This window comes from Cyprinus carpio, chromosome A22 (genome assembly GCF_018340385.1).
Source record: "Cyprinus carpio isolate SPL01 chromosome A22, ASM1834038v1, whole genome shotgun sequence".
Lineage (NCBI taxonomy): Eukaryota > Metazoa > Chordata > Actinopteri > Cypriniformes > Cyprinidae > Cyprinus > Cyprinus carpio.
The window spans coordinates 12,294,233-12,315,838 of NC_056593.1; the positions used below are offsets into that span (position 1 = coordinate 12,294,233).

At 35.4% G+C, this 21,606-nt stretch overlaps 2 protein-coding genes across 3 annotated transcripts in view; one reads left to right on the plus strand and one right to left on the minus strand.

Moving 5' to 3' along the window:
• LOC109059329 (complement factor H-like) overlaps positions 1–15,545 on the plus strand; it is a 29,292-nt gene extending 13,747 nt beyond the window's left edge. Inside the window, 13 exon segments of the mRNA XM_042711871.1 lie at positions 5,918–6,112; positions 6,193–6,366; positions 10,277–10,453; positions 10,589–10,762; positions 10,882–11,058; positions 11,140–11,231; positions 11,233–11,302; positions 11,431–11,451; positions 11,454–11,494; positions 11,496–11,610; positions 14,568–14,756; positions 15,191–15,379; positions 15,507–15,545. Coding sequence (XP_042567805.1) covers positions 5,918–6,112; positions 6,193–6,366; positions 10,277–10,453; positions 10,589–10,762; positions 10,882–11,058; positions 11,140–11,231; positions 11,233–11,302; positions 11,431–11,451; positions 11,454–11,494; positions 11,496–11,610; positions 14,568–14,756; positions 15,191–15,379; positions 15,507–15,538 — 1,646 coding nt within the window. The 3' untranslated portion in view covers positions 15,539–15,545.
• The window catches only part of LOC109046645 (complement factor H-like), a 142,870-nt gene that overhangs the window by 47,863 nt on the left and 73,401 nt on the right, over positions 1–21,606 (minus strand). The gene's annotated exons all lie outside the window — the stretch shown is intronic.

Here is a 21,606-nt window from a genome sequence, read left to right on the forward strand (position 1 = left end):
ACATGTTTATACGATAACGGTTTTATTTCCTATTTGGGTTTATGTATATGCGTTTTGTTTTTAGATTAACTGTTAGACGCCTGTGTTTCCTGTCATAGCTATGCAAAGATTTGATTTTAAAAACTGTATCATAGCTATTAAACTATATCTTATGATTTTAAATCTGTATTTAACCTCTGAATGATTTCAAAGTAAAAAAGTGGTGCTAAAGTCTGCTTTTGTGGCGATTGTGCTTTAAAATTAAATTATTATAATCTTAATTCAAGTGATGAATGATTTTGAAGATCTGACAGTAAGAGTGTTACTGTAAGGTTAACCCTGCCTGCTTTAAATGTTTCAAAATGATTTACAGTTGGAAACATTCGTTCGAAAATTAGAAAAGTAATCAATCAAAAAGTAATCAATTGAATTAGTTAAATTTATTTTATTAAGTAATTGAAATAGCTGCACTACTTGTTACATTTTGAATAGGGTAACTTGTAATCTGTAACCTATTACATTTCTAAAGTAACCTTCCCAACACTGACTATAGAACATATTTATTTATTTTTAAAATGCCCTGTTGACAGACAAACAGGAAAAAGAAAAAAAGTAAGAGTAAAAGTAAAAAGTAATTTAATTATAAAAAAAAAATTCATATAATCAGCTTCTGATTGCTGAACAATGAGACATAAATAAATTGTGAAATAGCAGAAGGTCCCTGCAAATTAATTTTTTTCGTCCACAGCTTTGCCTATTATAAGTTTATGATTGTTGATTAATGTGTTTTTGTTTTTTTTTTTATTATTTTATTTGGTCTTCATGTTTGCACAGAGTATTTGCTTTGCAGGGGTTCAGTTTGCTGAGTATGTATAATGTGTTACGACAGCAGTTCCAGTGGACCTTAGCTCACATTCATCAATGGTTTGGATTACATCACACATATGAGAAAAGCATTACAGGGTCTTTTTCAATGTGTGTGTGTGTGTGTGTGTGTGTATATATATATATATATATATATATATATATACATATATATATGCAGACTTTGAAACTAATTCAAACTGCAATTTTGTTTACAAAGTTTACAAAGAAAAATGATGGCATAAAAAGTCAATTTTCACTTAAATTATTAATAACTGCTGATAATTTGCTTTGATCATAATCAGTAGCAGAAATTTAGACAAATCAAACATTTTTTTTTTTTTTCACATTACAGATACCCCTATGTAATCCTAATAAAAATTTTTTTTGTTTTTTTTTTTTTTGTGCAGCACACAAAAGTCCTGCCCAGAACTGGCAAAATATTAACTCAGTTAAAGACTTTGTTTTGGTGACTTTGTTCATCTTCCAGTGTGAGCCAACTAAACCGATTGGGGAAAATGAAATCAAGTCATGTTTTTATATGTATATTATATATATATATCTTTGGATATGCTTCATTTTTGATGCTTCTACACCAATTCCTTTTTGAAAATAATTACTAAATTATTACATCCAAAAAATTATAGCAGATGTCATTGTCTGTAATTGTCTAGTTTTTTCTCTGAGATCCCAGAAGTAGAGAGCATGCAGAAGTTGCTGAAAGCTCAAAAAAAAAATACTACTCCTATAGTGACAAACTCGACTACAGTTGTGTACTTGGCTATGCCTCTCAGATTAAAATCATCTACAAGTGTAGCAGTAATAAATGGATTAATTGTGGGTGTGGTGAAAAATGTTCACGTGGGTGGTACATGACACAACACAATTTATAAATCTCTGGACGGCTGTGTGCAATACTTAAATATGCATTTGAAGTCACCTGAGTAACTTGTTTATCATGCAATAATTTCCTTGGCCTTCAAAAACTGATTTCTCAAGAACTTTGAATTGTATCTTTTGCTTCTGATTCATCATCAGCCAAACGCTGTGAGCTGCCTCAAGACAGTTGCGCCAGACAGGGGGGAAATAGTGGAACAGAGTAACAGGGGCCCATAGCGAGGTGGGACCCGATTGCAAACACTCATTAGGTTCCAAAAGGGGGTTTTCACAACAATGCCATAAAATAATCATTTTGGGTTCTCCAAAGAACCTTTCAGTTCTTAAAAGAACCATGTTTTCTTAAAGGGTTACTCCATCCCAAAATTAACATTTTGTCATTAATCACTTACCCCCATGTCGTTCCAAACCCGTAAAAGCTTTGTTCGTCTTCGGAACACAATTTAAGATATTTTGGATGAAAACCAGGAGGCTAGAGACTGTCCCATAGACTGCCAAATAAATAACAGTGTCAAGGTCCAGGAAAGTATGAAAAGCATCATCAGAATAGTCCATCTGCCATCATTGATTCAACCGTAACGTTATGAAGCGACGAGAATACTTTTTGTACAAGAAGAAAACTGTGTCTCTCCAAATCAGCGTAGCGCCATTTTGGCAATTTTGAAGCTGTTACGCAGGCGGCGTGCGCTCTTCTGTGTCAGCCGCACTGCGCCGATGTGTGGTTTTGCTTTCAAACCATAGCGTAAATACATGTAAAAAACGTATCCTTGTGGTGGGGCTGACACATAAGAGCGTACGTCGCCTGCGTACTGCTCAGATCTGCCAAAAACGGCGCTAGAACACTGGACCAGATAAAGCATAAATGCTTCTGAGTGGATAAATATGTGACCAACTGTCTGCTTCTCTAGAGGCAACATGTCCTCTACAGCGGATCACAACAGACGACTTAAATATGGGAGAGACGTCCCTGATATTGAGGGTCCAGCCAACCTGGACAAACGGCACAATTTTTTTTTCATGTACTTCCCGGAACGACGAGACCAGATTTAAAAATGACAGAGATAAATCACAGATGTCAGGTCAATTGGAGAATGGAGCAGCCCTGTTTTTCTTAAATGTGAAGGTAAACACACAGCAAGCTTAAAAGCTTCTGATTGGCTAAAGATAGAATGTGGTGCATGTGGGAGTATGCTTGATCTTTCGTTTTTAGAGGAAATGTGTGTTACAAAACTCACAGTGAATATGAGACTGAATGGGACAACCCGGGGTCTCAATCTGAGGTCTTGGTCAGACCAGGACAGACAATAAACTCTTTATACAATAACTTTAGACAATAACCCCTAATGTGTTAGGAGTGGATCTACATCACAAGGACAGAACAAAAATTACCTGTCAGTCAAATGGAGAGCATGGAGCAGCACTTTTCCTAAATGTGAAGGTAAGGAAAAATCTTCTGACTGAACAGAGATAAATCTGTGGCTCACATGGATGGATTGACTGACCAGATCTTTCTATTTATAGAGGCCAATGTGTTGGCTAATATCTGGCTAATATTGAGATCTTCTTCATGCCACATTTTCTTGATAACATTGATGACAGGCTTGAGGAAATGTGGGCCACCACCAGACGTGAACGATGCAGATACAAAAGAAATGACAAAAGATGAATACAAACACGGGAGAGAGAGAGTTGAATATAGCTGCTTTAATAAATACACATTGGATCTGCGTCCCCCCTTTTCTCCAGATACTTGACCTGTGAACAAGGAGAATGGAGAGGGAATATATTAAGTGTTTAAGTAAGTATGAACACTCTTCACCATAAACACATCATGTGTAATCTTGTAGTTGAGATGTAGGTTGTGATGATTAGTTAATGAATGTATATTGTGACACTGATAGTGATATGCTGGGTTTTATTTTCAGAGCCCTGTACAGTGACGGTGGAGGAAATGAATAGAAGAGGTATAGAGCGCATAAAATTATTGAGCCATGGATTTTGCATTTTCGACTACAAACTGAAGTCAGCGACCGGAAGAGGAGGGCATGACAAGTTTTCAACAAATCATTTTTTTGAGGGGTGTGGGGGTTGGAGCAGACAGCTTTGTCTGACAGAGGAAGGGTGGGACAAGAGGGAAGGCAACGGTTGCTTTCAGCTACCATTACACAGACTTCAAGGATTATTATCATCACCGCTCGAGACTGTTCATGAATACAGCTTTTGGAAAAAAGGTAATCTGAGGTTTTTTATCAGTACTAAATTATGTTTAATACTACAGAAAAATCTTGCATTGATTAGTGATAATCAAGGAGAGTGAATCAGCCTTTAAAGACTAAATATTTGGTAGGTGATTCATTCAATACTGCATTATACAGTTTATTAATTTTATAACACTGTACACATTTTTTATGTTTTACAAGCCTAAAATGAAAAAACTGTAAGATATTTCTCTCTTCTTCTATTAATGATCATGGGTGTCTCAACAAATGCTCAAGGTAACAACAATGATACACAGAGGAACAAAACCAAGATGTTTTAAACATCCATTTGTTGAACAATATATAATAATATCATGTTTAATATATCACATTATAATGCATGTCTGAATTTATATATATTGTTTTATAGTTATTTTTCTGTGAAAGTTTATTGACCATAAAAACCCTAAATGTATAGGTCTAAATTTGAAAGTAAAGTGTGTGTGTGTATGTGGTGTGTGTGTGTGTGTGTGTAGGGTGTGTGAAAATAAAAGAAGGTAAGGACAATGTTAATATTCTATACTGTATATTCATTAAAACATCTCATCATGAATCCATCAACATTCAGCCTTACATATAAATCCGGTTCCAAATCTGGCAATTAGTTTTTTTAACGAGTGCGAATAGATTTTGCGATGTTTGTTGGCTTTCTTCATCTCATAGTTAGTTGATTAACATCTGACTAACCCCAGTCTCCACTATACAGCTAAAAATATAAAAAATATGATATTTATTGGTACAGTCTGGGCATTAACCAGACATCATGACTTATGTGCAAAATTAATTTTGTGAACTTATATGATTTTCCCCTTTAAAAAACTGTATTTAAATCCTTGACATATAGTATATTAAGACCAAATGACATCTTCTGATGAATGGATTAAATAAGTTCAGATGGACGACACTGTAATGACTAGTATTTAATCTCTCTCTAGCTGTAACATATCTTCTAAACACAAAAAAGGATAAAACATCAAAATGGATCGATTCCCTGCATTTTGAGTGTCCAGTCACAATCTGGATATAATTTAACGTTTTCATGCAATGGCCTTTTCCAAAATGTGGAAGATAAACACACAGAAGGTAAAAAGAATAAGTTGTCAGTATATTAGTTATCTCAAGCACTCACTTTTGCTCATTAAAAATATATGCGCAAATTGGCTCACAGCTCATCGGGTCTTTAGTCTCTCTTGATTTGGGCCGAGAAGCGAACCATCGAGAGCAACAAACATCATACCAACCACAAAGTTATGAACTAGTAATGTGGCAGTGGGTTTTGCATGAATAAACACCCGTAATCCAAATATATTTACCATATTATATTATAGAAAAATATAATATTAACTCAGACAACTAAAAATAAGTTAAAGACTTTGTTTTTCATCACTCAGTGTGAACCAGCATCTGACATCTAGCTAATACTGAGATTTGATAATCCCACATTTCCTTGCTGAAAAAAATAAAATGGTGGATGAGAATGAAAGATGCTAAATAAAGAATGAACACCAAACATGAAGCATGAGAATATTTCTTGGCGAAACAGCAAAAAAATACTGTGCTATACAGTTTTTTTGTGTCCAATCAAATGTTCTCTAGAATTAAAATCAGTTTAGTATTTTTGTGAAACTGCGCTATACCATCCCTCCCATAATACGCCAGATTTAGTTAAATTAATAATATTTTTTTTTAGACTTACTTGTTCTTAAACAAACAGGTCTAATGCTATTCAGAAAAAGAAAGAAAATAAGCAGCAAAAGAAATTCAGATGTTTTTTAAATAACAGAAAACACATTTTTGTTGGTTCACTTCAAATAAAATGTGTTTATCTAAACAATGTGTAAACATCTTAAAACCAAAAACCTTCATACATAATTGGACTATGTTAACACTCAAATACAACATAATTATGTCTTGTACAGCAGTAACCTGTGAGCTGAAGTCAACCACATTTGGAGTGAAAAAGATCAAGCCAGAGGGAAAGACTATTTTCAGAGCTGGAGAAAGTGTGGAGATCACCTGCTCTGAAAAGCACTGGTTCTTTTTTACAAAAGAAAAGAGCAGATCATTTACATGCAAAGATAATGGAGAGTGGGACTATGAGCCTGTTTGTGCAGGTAAGATTATAGAGAAATATTTCTGGATTTTGGTTATAAATTTATTGTATGTTATTTAAAATATGTGAATCTTGTTTCAGAGATTACATGTGAAACTCCATATGACCAGAATGTGTATAGACCGTACTATTACTTCATCGGAGATAAAAAATTAGGAGCAATAACATCTTACCGTTGTGAGTCTGGATATCGTCAAACAGCAGCAGTGGCCACATGTACACGAGACGGATGGACACCAAAACCACTCTGTGCTGGTATGTTCTGCTGTAGTGCATTACAATCGTTGCTACTAACATAATATAAATTTTAAGATTGTGTTGATTTTTTTTTTTTTTTTTAGAAATAGTTACAATCGTTGCTACTTGAATTATCCAAAGATATTAGCAAGATAAATTTAAAAGAATGAATCTGAATCCACCGTCTCACATATATTTTCTTAGGGCCTGGTTTCACAGACAGGGCTTTAGACTAAGCCAGTATTTAGGCCATAGTTCAATTAGGACATTTAATAATTTTTTATAAACGTGTTTAGAAAAAACATCACTGATGTGCATTTCGAGTCAAAATAAAGGCACTGATATATTTTAAGATCAGTCAGAGCAATATTCTTTCAGTTGAAACAGCTCAGATTTTGTCTGGCATTTGGCTTAAGCCTTGTCTGTGGAAACCGGGGATAGTCATTTAAATGGTTGTTATAAAAAACTGTTTATATTCTACACAAATGTATAGGCCTTCTGTATTTATATTTTTGGCGATATGATTAGACGATTTAACCTTTCTGAGGTAAATTTCACCTAAACTGCCACATTCTTCACAGGCTGTTATACTGATGATTTCCATTGGTTAAAAACCTCTTATAGGCATAGAAAATGATGTGTGATTGTAGTTGTACTTATTATTTCTTCAGCATACTACTCTGATGTACATTCATGATATAACTTGTATTTAAGTGAAGAATTGTTCATTTAACTTGCGCTCCATGCTGCCATTGCCTGAGGCGGATAACGCGATCTATCCTAGACTACATTAGACTTTGGAAACTTTTATTTGTTTTTTCTAAATTTGTTCATAAAAATGCCTTCAATTCAAAGACATAGAATTTAGTAGGGGTACAACTGAATTGTTCCTAGCAATAATTTTGATCAATTAAAATATCTTTATATGTAACCTCTGTCATGGACATTACCTGAAATGTTAAAGTCCACATGAAATCAAAATTTACTATATTTTTTTTGTTAGTGCACATTGCTAGTCTTAAGGTCAACAATTAATCTTTTAAACAATTGACAAGTTAATCCTCTGAGAAAAAAAAATTGTTTTGGTAATCTTTAATCAAAATCTGATCATATGCCTTCTCTGGTGGTCGTTTATTTTTGATGGCTTGGGAAGAATATGCTTAACCACGCCCTTCCAATCATTAGTCTGCTGTGAGCATAGACTGTAAAAAAATGTGAGCGAGAGATGAGAGGAGGAGCGCAAAAATAAAACCCGCCCTCTACTCAGTATTCCATTTCAGTTAGAAATACGCCACCACACTGAAATCCAGTCGGCAGCATTACTAGCATTCATGCAGACTTTTGGAAGTAAATATTTCAGGAAACTGCCACTCTTTCAAGGATGTGCATTTAATGCATGGCCAAAAGTAAGAACATAATCTAAGTGTTTAAAACAGCAAAGTTTGATTGCCAACTGTTCCTGTATTTAAGCAACATTCCATTTTAAATCCATACAGAAAGCAGTTTATCATGCCACGCCAGTTTAGGGAGCTAATCACTCTCCCAAAAAAAAACAAAAAAAAAACAAGAGCACCCTTAGTTGAAACTGTAATAATAACATATTTGGAACACCTGTTCTGTGCATATTTACATTTGTGCTCTGGAAAGCATCAGATGTTTCAATTTACAGTGTTTGCAGCATTGAGTAGTGTAGCTAATCACAGACACGTCCATTGAACTGATGAACTGAGATGAGTGACATGCCTCCAGTGTTTTTGAAATTATAATGGGAGCACTCTTTGCACACATACTAGACTAATGCATTCAGAATTTTAATTAAAGAGGTTTTTGTTTGTGTTGTTTGTTTGTTTGTTTTTTTTATGATTCTAACTGATGTCGGAACAATGTCCCCTCGTTAGATTTAGTTTATTTTTTATTTATTATTTATAAATGCTAAAATGAATGTGAGAATTTTTACTTTGCTTAATCCATACATGTACAAATTAATTCTAAAAAGAAATTAATTCAGCTATAGTTTAGTTATTCTATATAAATGCCAAAGGTGAACATATATATATATAGATATAATATATATATATATATATATTATATATATATATATAAATATATAGGCTAAAATAACAGCGCACAATTATTTGGACTGTCCCTTATACTGGGCTGCTTATACTTTATTATAAGTATAAATTATATAATTATACAATATTACAACATTTTTGGTCAGTTTATAATGTAATACATTTCTCATAATTTTATAATTGTTATTACATTGTGAGCTCAAGATTTTATTACATTTTGATGTAAAATTATTATATTATGATATATTATTAGATAATAATAATGTAATATTACATTATGTGCAGTTTTTTTTACATTATATGCAGTTATTAGGTCGTAACGATTATGAGTTGCTACATACAACAATGCACTGGTGTGTGGCACACAGTTTATTGACATTTTGCCTCTAATTCCATTGAATGTTGTGAAACAAGAATTTTGCTTTTACGATTATTTTGGACTTTATACTCATTTAAGGCCGTGTTTACAAAATCACTCGCCAAAACTTGCATTTTGAAATAATTGTATGTGTTTTATCGTTTGAAGTGCTACTGGCGCATTTGTCCGAAGCGACTAGCCAGGGCATATACGTTCAGCCGAGCGTGCAGACTTTCAAAACCTATACTGCATTTGATAATCACTTCATTCCAGTCTGCGCTATTTATCGACAGATGTTATGACCGATAACACTCTCTCTTTATATTCGTTTAAAAATAGAGTTAACTCCCATAACTCCCTCACACAAGCGCTTGTCACGCTGCCGTCTATTGATGTTGCTGTCTCCGGTAGATCGTTATTGTTGTTGCTTCTCTTTAGGGTTGCCAGGTTTTCAACAAGAAAAACCGCCCAATCACTACTCATAACAAGCCCCAAAACTAGCTCAATTGCATTTCGACAGGGTCCCCCATAAAAAATTCAATTTTTTTTGGTGGGGTTCCCCTGCTTAAATTTGCATTTCCAGGGGATAAAATATCATGTTATGGAGTCGATTCAAACCGCGGACATGAAAAACAACCTGCGGCAACGGTTTTAAAGTAGCTTAATTTCCGGGGGCGGAAACCGCGGACTTGGCAAGACTGCGTCTCTTCCTTTTCTTTTATAGACTGGCCCGGGCCAGTGTTGCCTACTTGTGGACAAACTACAGCTTAATTACTGCAAACACAATCAAGGCATATTGTGCGATCTGCACGTAATCTTCTCGCGGGCCCGGATGAAGATGATATTGGGAGGGGCCGCAGGTTTGGCCCGCGGGGCCACCAATTGAATAAGCCCTACTCTATATTCTCGGGGTCTGAATCCGGCTCAAATTAATATGGTAATATATTCTCGGGGTCCTTAACTATACTGGAGCAGATGGAACATGCTGCTTAGGCAAGGGGCCTGGCAGTGCTGAAACCATCTAAGCTGCTCGCCAATCACAACGCACTGAGACAGCTAACCAATCACAAACACATTTCGTTTTTTCGGAAGGCGGGCCTTCATCAAACCCAGAACAAATTGATCAGTTTGTGCAGGCTGGGGGAGAAAGGTATTGTACTAATGTAAATTATGTGAAAAAATTCGCTTTTCGAACCATCACGCATGAGAGCATGTTCTAGTACACCCTCAAAACGAAATCAAGACTTTGTAGAAAAGAGCATAATAGGACCCCCTTTAATAATGTTAACACACTAAAAAGATGACGTTTACAGATGTTTACAAACAATGTCAAGATAAATGTAAAACAAAAAAAAAAAAAAAAAGTAACCCCATTCAAATGTTTACATGTGCTTGATTCTTAATACTGTGGTTGATTACAATCTTTGTTATTCACATAATATCAATTATATGATTGTTTTTTTGTTGTGTGTTTGTTTTTTTTTTTTTTTTTTAGAAATAGTGTGTGCAGCACCTAACATCCCAAATGCAGAGATTGATGGAGGTCAGAGTGAAAACTACAGAATCAATTCAAGAATACAATATAAATGTCACTCTGGATTTGAACCAGAGCAGCCTGTACAAATCACCTGTGATTCCCAGGGCAAGTGGAGAGGCATACAACAATGCACGGGTATGTTAAAGTTTACTGACATGTTGCCTCTTATTCCACTGAATGTCGTGAAACAAGAATTTTGGCTATATCCAATCAAATTATTATGTATCTGTGCATTGATGAACTCTTATTAGTATGATGGAATTTTTACAGAAATGTGTGCAGCACCCAACATCCCAAATGCAGAGATTCTGGGAGATCAGACACCAAGATACAAAATCAGTTCACGAATACAATATAAATGTCGTCCTGGATTTGAACCAAAGCAGCCTTTTCATATCACCTGTGATTCCCAGGCTCAATGGACAGGCATTCAGCAATGCACTAGTATGTTACATTTTATTGACATTTTGTCTTTAATATCATTGAATATGTCGTCCTGAATTCATCATATATATGCACTCAAAAACATATTAAATCAGAATTTTGAAATTGTTTTCTCACAGAAATGCCAAAACTGTGCCTTGAATCATTTTTGGAAAATGGGTTCACATACAGCCACCCCTCCAACAAGGAAGAAATCTTTTACTCCTGCAACACGGGTTATAAACCATTCACTGGGAACTGGTGGGATTCAGTGACATGCAGAAAAGCATCTCAGTTTGACGAGCCTCGCTGCATCCGTGAGTTTTATTATTGTCAGTCTCAGGTGTTGTATGAATGATAGTGTACTGAAAAGTCCTTCCTGTCATTGGTCTTTACAGGGAAGGAAGAATGTGGTGCTCTTCCCAGTGTTCAGCATGGAAAACTAACCCTAACCCTTCATGATCCAGAAACTGCTGATGTGGAATGTGAGTCCAGGGTTCATGTCAACTGACCGCTCCATAAAATGCACCAATGGTAGATGGAAGAAACCAGTGTGTAAGGGTGAGTCTCTCAAACTCTTATTACATGTTTGTGATAGGAGCAGCTGTGCATGCAGTGGGCTGGACAATATAATCTCTCAACAAAATTGGATTTCATGAATTTCAGTGCATTATTTTTTTTCATGAAAGAGGTTGTGCGTTGTGGCATTCCTCAAATGTGAAAAATGCAGTCATAACATCTGAACCTGAAGAATTTTTATCCTGATGGATCTAACTTAACATACGTATGTCGAAGCTCATACTTAATGAGTGGAGAAAGTACGGTTTCCTGTCGCAATGGAACATGGGAAAAAACACCGACATGCCAAGGTGAAGTTCTTTTAAACTCCTTTTAAAACTTCTTACAGATTTTTAAAATATCATTCATGTAGGTGAAAATCAAGAGAGAAAGATATTTAGGACACTTGAAAATAAAGAAGAACATTAAATGCCTGGATACTTTGTGGTAGTGATGACAATAATTACAAAATCAATTTGCTTTGAACACCCAGTGAAAACAGAATTTGAGTTTTGGCACGTTTAGGCTATCTGCACTAGATTAAAACGCCAATGTTATGGTAAACATTATCAGTTTATTTTTATTATGCTTATAAAACTGGCTCGTCTTTTCCTCTGGGGAAAACATAAAAAAGTATTGATAATATTCTGTAGTGCGACAGTTTATGTCTCCTTGTGGGAAACAAACACTTTTAAAAATAAAAATTGCATGAAATGACCATTATAACCAGTAGATGGCAGCAGATGATCACTCATTAGCTGAGCTGCCTTTTCCACCCCCTAGGTCTTTTCACATCTTGCTTTAAGGTTTATTATAAAATGACTATTATTAGACATTTAATTATTTTTCTATTGTTTACATAAGTATGAAGTATATGAAGGTCAGGAATTCACAAAGTCAATTCATGTCTTTAAAAAAAAAAAATAAAAAATAAAATAAAAAAAAAATAAAAACAAGCCCAGACCCCAACAGCCAGTTAATTCTTAAACATTTTAACTAGTTAACTACAAATTAAATAAGTTTAATAATTTTAAAAGCTGTAATAATTAAATAATAAGGTATTAAATAACCACAGCTTTTTTTATCTTTAAATGTAGAAGCTGTTAATTGTATTCAGCCAACACAGACTTGTTGCTGTTGTAGGTTTGTTACTCTGCACTTACACTACAACACTTAATGCACAGGTCTGTTTTAACATTGTCGGATTTTTGTCAGGTTTTGTTCAGTCACTTTATACAGTTATCAGTAAATTTACATGTGCACCAATAATCAGATTATTTCCACTAATCAGAATAAGGACTTAATTGCATTATGATATTTACATGACACAAGCAAACCCCTTCGCTCCCCATACGTGTGATTTACATTGTGTTCATTATTCGCTAAGTGTGGTTATTTTTATTGCCATTATCTGGCTGCAGACTTACATATGCACTCTCAGGCTGCGTTCAAGGATGCACTTCAATTTTTATGCCCTTCCCTCGCTAACTTCCCTCCTTCTCATTGACTCGGATGTACGTCACTGATTTATGTTGCACAAGTGCAGACTACTGGTGGAACCCTTGCATTAAACTGAACTGGAATGTTTTAAGCCCTTGATCACTTGCCATCTGTAATAGAGTTGATTGATTATTTACTTTTTTTTAACCTTATGAATTTGTTGGATTCAGCATTCTATATGCATATAAGTATGCTTGGGCTGTGTTTTAAAATATATATATAAAAAATGATATATCGTAGAGTTGTTTGGAATGGGGGTAAATCTGGAGTGACATCACAATCATGTTGCATTGTGGTGTATGTAGAAGTCTGAAGTCTACATATGAAGCAGACTTGCTCGTTCATTCAAAATCGAGGGGTTTGAAGGTCTGTCCATATAAACTTCACTCATCCACTTCACAGCAGAATTTGAATGAAACACAAAACCCCTCGTTAATCATTTTCCACCCGTAGAAAAACATTAACACTTAATATGGCTACTGCATAAAGACAGTGATATTAAAAGACCAAATTTAATATACAGCTTAATAAAATATAATAAGGGGTAGGCAGATGGCAGAATATGAAACAGAACACACAAAGATTCCACATTAACTGTTTTCCACACACACCGCTAAATATTGTGGCATAAGGGACTAAGATGATAAAAACCAAATTCAGTATCAGTATCTTTGTCTCCATTGGCAACATCCATGATCTGTGTTGACTGCAAGTGACATCACAGGTAGCCAGGGCTGGATTGGGACAAAAATAAAATCAGCCCTGGCATTTTTAGGCCAAATGGCCCACCACTATTTTCAGAATTGGTCCAGTCGGACAGCACCCATATATATATACTTAGGCCCTGTGTTCAAAACACACACACACACACACACAAACACTATGTGTGTTTATGTGCGTGTACCTACTTTCTATACCAGTTTAATAACTGTCACCCCCCATTTTTTTATTTTTTTTTTTAAATAGGCATTAAAGTGCACTATCCAAACTTAAATTGTTGTAATTTATGAATACTTTGGTATACAGACCTAAGGTTGATCTCTTTTTAAAGAAGAAAATCAGCAGATTATTGCAAAAGTGGAATTTTTCAAAAACTTAAAGTATTAAAAAGTTATAGAAGTTTACATTTACTGTAAAGAAAATACACTGTACTAATTTTATTTTATTTTACATATAATAAATATTTTACATAACAGGTTTTACTCTAAAATTGCTATACAATTAAAGCCTTATGTTTAAATAAGTTATGTTCCAAATTTGAAGTTGATATGAAAAAAAGAGTTTCCTTTTATTTAGGGCGTTATACCACAAACAGCCACCAGATGCCAGCCAAACTCCATTGAATTTTTTTAATGCATTTTTCTGTCACAGATGTCTAGATTTCTCTGTCAATATTACTTCTATCACAAAATAACCACTAAATATGGAATCCTGAGACTCAGGCCTTTCCAATGATATGTTTTTGTCAAGATTATAAAAAGTTTTGATTTTAAAAGACCATAATGCATTTTGTAATATGACACTTGACAGCGCCCGCTAAGGGGAAGGAGACTGCCAAAAGATTTTAAAGAAACATTTTCATGGTAAGGCAATGTCCGATTTCAAAATGGTTTTCACAGGATGAATCTTGAGCTTCTAAGCTTTCAAAGGAAATATAATTTATGATAATTATTAAAAGATTTGACAGAGAAAAAGGACAACAACAAAAAAAGAACCAGTGTACTCACTCGCTCTTGACTTGCTGTTAACCAAATCTTTCTGTTTTTAGAAACAAAATGTAATGCAAATCTCTCAGAGAACATGAGATCAGATGAACACTGGGGGTCTGAGGTCTCAGTCAGACCAGGACAGACAATAACTCTTTCATGTGTTAGGAGGGGATATACATTACAAGGACAGAACAAAATCACCTGTCAGTCAAATGGAGAATGGAGCAGCCCTTTTCCTAAATGCATCAGTAAGGTCACAGGTTTTCTTAGTCGAGTTTTATTAGCAGTGTCTGTAAGCATCACTATTGCTCATTTTAAAGTAGATGCTGAAGTTTGGTACAGAACTCATCAGTACACAAGTTTCTCTTCAAGCAGTGTCTGCAGGCATCACTATTGCTCATATTAAACTAGATGCTGAAGTGCACAAAACAACCTATAAACTAGCACTGAGGTGACAGTTTGCTATGTTAAACTAGTTGATTTTTTTTGTTTCTGAATTTATTTTTGATCTAGTTTTTTTTTTATAATATAATAAATTATATTATATTTTTTTATTTTATATATTTATATCATATATTATATTCTGAATATTTCTTCAACATATTGTCTTTTACTTAAACATTTTATTCAAATTACAGTCATTCTCAAATTAGTAATATTTATAGCATGTTCTATGTTTTAGGTCAGAAATGTGGGCCACCACCAGAAGTGGATTATGCAGATACAATAGAATTGAAAAAAGATGAATACAATACAGGGGAGAGAGTTGAATACAGCTGCTTTAATAAATACACATTGGATCTGCGTCCACCTTTCTCCAGATACTTGACCTGTGTGCAAGGAGAATGGAGAGGGAATATTAGGTGTTTGAGTAAGTATGAACACTCTTCACCATAAACACATCATGATGTAATCTTGTAGTTGAAGTTGTAGGTTGTGATGATTAGTTAATGAATGTATATTGTGACACTGATAGTGATATGCTGGGTTTATTTCAGAGCCCTGTACAGTGCCGCGGTGGAGGAAATGAATAAGAGGAATAGGCTTGGCCTATGCTGATCGGCAAAAGATGTTTGTACCCCATAATGATTACATCACCTTTGCGTGTCAGAGGGGCAAAGATTTAGTAGGTGCTGCCCTAAGACAACAGTGTAACTGATGGAATGATGATTTTACCTGAGTGTGTGTGACGGGGAGAATAAATCATTGCTGAAGCAACCAAAAAAATTTAGCAATAATAAATAAAATAAATAAAATCCCAGTTCAATTTCTAGATTATGGATTTATTGCAAGTGAAAATAAAGAAATACAAAAAGCAACATTTAAAATGTGCATGTTAAAAGCGACATTAAACCATTTAATGCCAGCTAAGTGATATGTACAATATGTATCAAATAAAATAAATAAAATAAAACAATAAAAATAAAGTTGCAAAAACTCTGTAAGAGCGACATTAAACCGTGTGTGTGTGTGTGTGTGTGTGTATATATATATATATATATATATATATATATATTATTATTATTATTATTAGTTTTATTACCTAGTGTACAAAATGATGCTCTTAGTTTCCCACTGATTACCAAATTTTACCACTACATTTACATGAAAGATCAATAATACATAAACATAATGGGAGGGCCCTGTTTAATAAACTATATGGTATGTAAACTGTATTGACACATTTTCTATGCATACTTTATGGAGATTTGACACAGTCATCATCATCATCATCATCATCATCTTTTAAAAAAACAAACTGGAATGCCAGCCATGCCATATGAAATCTTCTACACTTTCAGAGATGACAATCTATAAGATACATCAACTCCTTTTAGAATCCTCAAAAAAAAAAAAAAAAAATCACTATTATTGCACAAACATGAACAAAGTTACAGTTCTGTTCCGATGAACCCCAGAAAATGACTGAGCCATTTGTCATTCAGACTGAATATTCAGACTAAAGAAAGCAAACTGATTGCAAGATGAATTGTGAAGAAGAAAGCTGTCATAATTTTCATCAAATCATTGTGGGGTGGAGCAGAGTAATGTTTGGTGGGGATGAATTTGTGAGGAAGAAAGCTGTGGAGTTTTTATACAGACTTCAAAGATTCATATCATCACCGCTCGAGACTGTTCATGAATACAGCTTTTGGAAAACAGGTAATCTGAGGTTTTCATTAGTACTAATTTATGTTTAATATTACTGAAATCTTTGCGTTAAAGGTAGGGTATGTAATTTTTCAAAAACGCTTTAGAAACTGATTCGGGTCGAATAGCAAAACAAACTTGTAGTAGTTTTTGTTTATTATTCGGGTCGAATAGCAAAATGGAGGAGAGTGTTCAGTGCACAGGAAAGGACATTAGCCGAGCCGAGCGACAGAAAAAAAATGACATGACATACAGCCAAGTATGGTGACCCATACTCAGAAATTCGTGCTCTGCATTTAACCCATCCAAAGTGCACAGCAGTGAACACACACCGTGAAAAAACACCCAGAGCAGTGGGCAGCCATTTATGCTGCGGCGCCCGAGTGGGAGCAGTTGGGGGTTCGGTGCCTTGCTCAAGGGCACCTCAGTCATGGTATTGCCGGCCAGAGACTCAAACCCACAACCTTAGGGTTAGGAGTCAAAAACTCTCTAACCACTAGGCCACAATTTTCCCCTAAAGATAGAGATGTCAGATAAAAAAAACAAACGAGGTCCGATGTAGATACGGTGTAACATTGATTTTGCTTTGTTTCACAGAAACTAATCGATCGTTGCTTGGGTTGCGTACGTATGTTTTGGGGTGGAGCTATCAAAATAGGGGCAAGACCCTTTTGTTTTTGGTGATTTCAAATATCAACACTGGCTACCAAGAACATCGCTTACCCTGCCTTTAATTAAGGAAAGTAAATGGCAATCAGCCTTTAAAGACTAAATATTTGGTAGACTAAAGATTATATATTTGATTGAGTCAATACTGTTTAAAACACTCCAATATGTTGCAAAAAAAAAAAAAAGGAGAATCAATTCTTTCCCCGACCCCTCAACCTTCTGTCGTGCTCCCTGATTGGTTGTAGGCTACCATCGATTTCATTTCTAATCAAAACAAGTCCTAGAAGTGTGTTCTTTGAAGAGTGAAGGGCCTTACTGTCTCGTATAAACATTTGTGAACTCGCTTGGTAAAGGGAAGGACTGACCATTGACTGAACAAATGTTACATTGACAATTCTGTGTGTGTGCGTGCAGCATTCAGCACTCCATAAGTTGTTGCGAATAAATATTTCTTCTTATTATTTTATTCAAATGTTGTCTAATTGTGTCTTATTTACTATTGAACTTATCGAACTCAAACTAAACTTGCTTAAAACTTGTTTACACTAAGCCTACCTCTTAACCTTCTTAAAATCATATTTCTATCTGTGCCACAAAGATGCGCTGTTTCTACATGTATTCAGCTTTGATTTGAAATAAAACAGTGCATCGTTGTGTCACGGAGGACACAAAAGTGACACAATACACAGCATACAGTGATATGGAGAAACACAGAGGAGACCGATGACAAGGAATTATTGAATATTAAAAGTCTTTATTTTTGTTTTCTTCACTTACAAAAAGGTGTTCCCATCACTTCATATAACCCAGATTGCATGTCTGATGACAGATGGAGTATTCTGAAGACGACTTTTCCACACCTTTATGGACCATGACACTGCTATTTACTGGCAGGTCTATGGGACAGTCACAGGCCTCCCGGTTTTCATCCAAAGTATCTAAAATTGTGTTCCAAAGACGAACAGAGCTTTTACGGGTTTGGAACGACATGAGGGTAAGTGATTAATGACAAAATTTTGGGGTAGAGTATCCCTTTAAATCATACCTGTAAACTCGCATTTCAGACAGGAAAGTTTTGATGCCATTTTCCTTTCATATTACCTCCGTATAATGCCATTAATAACGTACTTTTGTCAACGGGGCTATATAATTCTGCTGTCCCACAAGCACCACCTTGTGCAAAGAGTGAATGTTGACTCATTCGCTTATATTCGCATTTTGCGCAGAACAGTGTTGTTGTGGCATGTAAGTTACGCTTGACGAAGTCGGCGTATTAACAAAGACAAAAAACTAAATTTGACAAATAACTGTGTACTGGTGACTGGAATCCCTTAAAAAATAAGAAAAAAAAAAGTTTTTTGAAGGGGGGGGTCGTGGGCCGACTGTCATGCTGTTAGCCCAGGGTCTTTGGTTTTCTTAAGGTGGCCCCTGTCCCTGATCACATACAGATTATATAATAAAATTCATATTATATGAAAAATAATTTGCACATATTGAGAGATTTAATAGCAAAACATACCAGCACACAGTGGATTTGGTGTCCAGGTATCTCGTGTGCATGTGGCCTCTTCTGCCATTTTTATCGTAGTCAGACTCGCAATAGTTATATTGTTTTGCTCCCAGTTTCATATCTTCCCTGAAGTATTAGTACGGTCTAGACACATGCTGGTCATGTGGAACTCCACATCTAATATCTTACACAAGATTCACATGCTTTTAGTAACATGCAGTGAGTTCATCAGCAAATCCAGAAATGTTTCTCTATAATCTTACCTGCACAAAATATGCTCATAGTCCCACTCCCTGTTATCTTGGCATGAAAATTATTTGCTGGTTTCGTTTTTTGTACCATACAGCCAGCTTTTTTCAGAGCACAGGTAATCTACACACTTTCTCCAGCTCTGAAAATAGTTTTTTTTCCCACTGACTTGTTTCTTACTTTGTTCTTTTTTACTCCAAAATAATTGTATTAACATAGGCTACTTATTTTATTTTAAGTGAAGTTTTTTGGATTTAAGATGTTTACGTGTTGGAGAGCAATGTTTAGATAAAAGCGTTTGATTTTACGTGAACCAGCTGAAATGTGTTTTCTGTTAGTTTAAAAAATGTTGGGTTATTTTTCAGATTCCAGCACTCTAACAAAATAAAAGCAGAAGACTCCCTTAGTTTTTGCTTATTTTTTTTTTTTTTTATCCAGAATTTATTTATTCAGTGCAGAAGTTGAATTGAATAAAGAACCTGTAATTATTATGTATTGATAAGCATCTTTTGGCATGTAAACTGATAAAAACAATCAGCCTGTAACTTTATTTATCATAATCTTCTGTATTAGGAACTGATGATCCTTCAGATGTGAATGGAAATGGAGAAACACAATTGTCGCAGGAAGGAGCAACTCATGCAAACTTATGACTTATGCACACACAGTCAATGCCGCTGCAGAATAACTATTACACTGAGTTAGGTTCTTTTTACATTCAATGTTTTCCTCCCATTTTATTTACATTTTTGGGTTTTACTAACTTAAGTGGGAGTGGAATGCAATTAATTTTCTCATTAAGGAAACTCTTTTAATAATGTATTTCTATAGAACTAAGTCTTACATGAACCAAATGTAATCAGTTTGTCTACTAGCACAGGGGAATTTCAAAATTGGAAATAAAAATATTCAGAAACATAATTTTTACTTCTGTCAGGACCACTATCGTCAAAGATGACTGACAATTACCATACAGTTTGGATTAGTATATGATCTGGTCAATGACTTCCTGCTCATCCATGAAGCCTAGCATGGATAAGAGCCAGGAGAGCAGCGATAACTTCCTAAAGGTAAACAGAACAGAACCATACATAAAATGCATTGCAGATATTATTTAATGTTCAGTCATTTAAAGTACACATTTTAGAAATTAGTATGATTCAAAGGGGGAATCAGAAGGCTGAATCCTGACTGGACGAAGAGGAGGAGACTGCGGGATGGACTATTGAGCAACAACCGAAGCCGCTGATAATACTGAAGAAGCTTATATACTGTAAAGAATGCAGTGATAGGCATCGTATCCCTATTGGTAGTCGATGATCAGCTTAGAGTCAGCTGATTGCAAGCTTGATTGACTTGACCTTCCAGAACTAACACTACGCGTTTGATTTATATGTAAAGGACCACTATCATCAATCAGGATGATTGACAATTAGAATCCATTTTGTTTGGTGGTATAGCTATGCTCCCCCCCCCCCCCCCCCCCCCCCCCCCCCAGGCCTCTCCCCCCCCCCCCTGGTCAATGACTTCCTTTGCATCCATTGAGGAGCCTAGACTGGAAAAGAGCCGGGATAACCTCTAAAACACAACTCATCCCAAACAACAAACTGACAGCGAAAAATCTCAATGCTTTAAAGCACCACTATGTAGTTTGTTCTCTACCTTAAAATAATGTCTCTAAAATTATTTCAGTTGTAGAACACCCTCTTAACCGGATGAATTCTACTGCCACTGCTACCTGAGCAGCCGCTAGAACCACACTCTGGAAGTTTCTCTGTAGCTGTGTGGAACTCGGGTCGGTACACACAGCCCCATCCATCCCCTGCCAGCGGAAAGAGTGTGACACTGCTTTATGGCATGTCTCATATTTTAACTCGTAGCCTGGGTGGAGTTAGCCAACAGCTAACTATAAGACAAAACAATCTAATATGCAAATCTCTCAAAACCAACACCATGGCAAAAGCCTGCAAAGAAACAAAAAAGGGATTTGTCGGAAGCGAAGCGAAGAAAAGAAAGAGAGAGAGTGATCGGACACGAGCCCCAAACCTAATCAATATCGGACGGGCTTACAAGTCTGTAACTAGAGCGCTCCCAAAATAGTGAATAGTTTTCGGGCACGGCTGTAACCATGTGTACCATGTCTGTTTCGACACCCAAGATCCAAAAGCTGATTCCCCCGTCTACTTCACATCTGAACTGTTATTCAAAAAAAGAGGCTCTGATGATTGACAGCCTTATAAACTTATGACAATGTCAGATGTAGGCTATAATGGAACATTATGTGCTACATGATTATGTGGACAACATTTTATTATATAAATTACACCCTTTGCAAACAATGCTACATACAAAATATGCAAGCAAAAAAACTAGGTAAACGATACCACTGTTCTTTTTGTTATGTAGTTTTCAATTCTGGAGTAACAATAAATAAAAAAAAATTAATGATATTTTGTAGAACATAGTTTAACACGGGCTACTTTACCTGGTCGGTGGACAGGGTTTCAAAACGAGGTTTC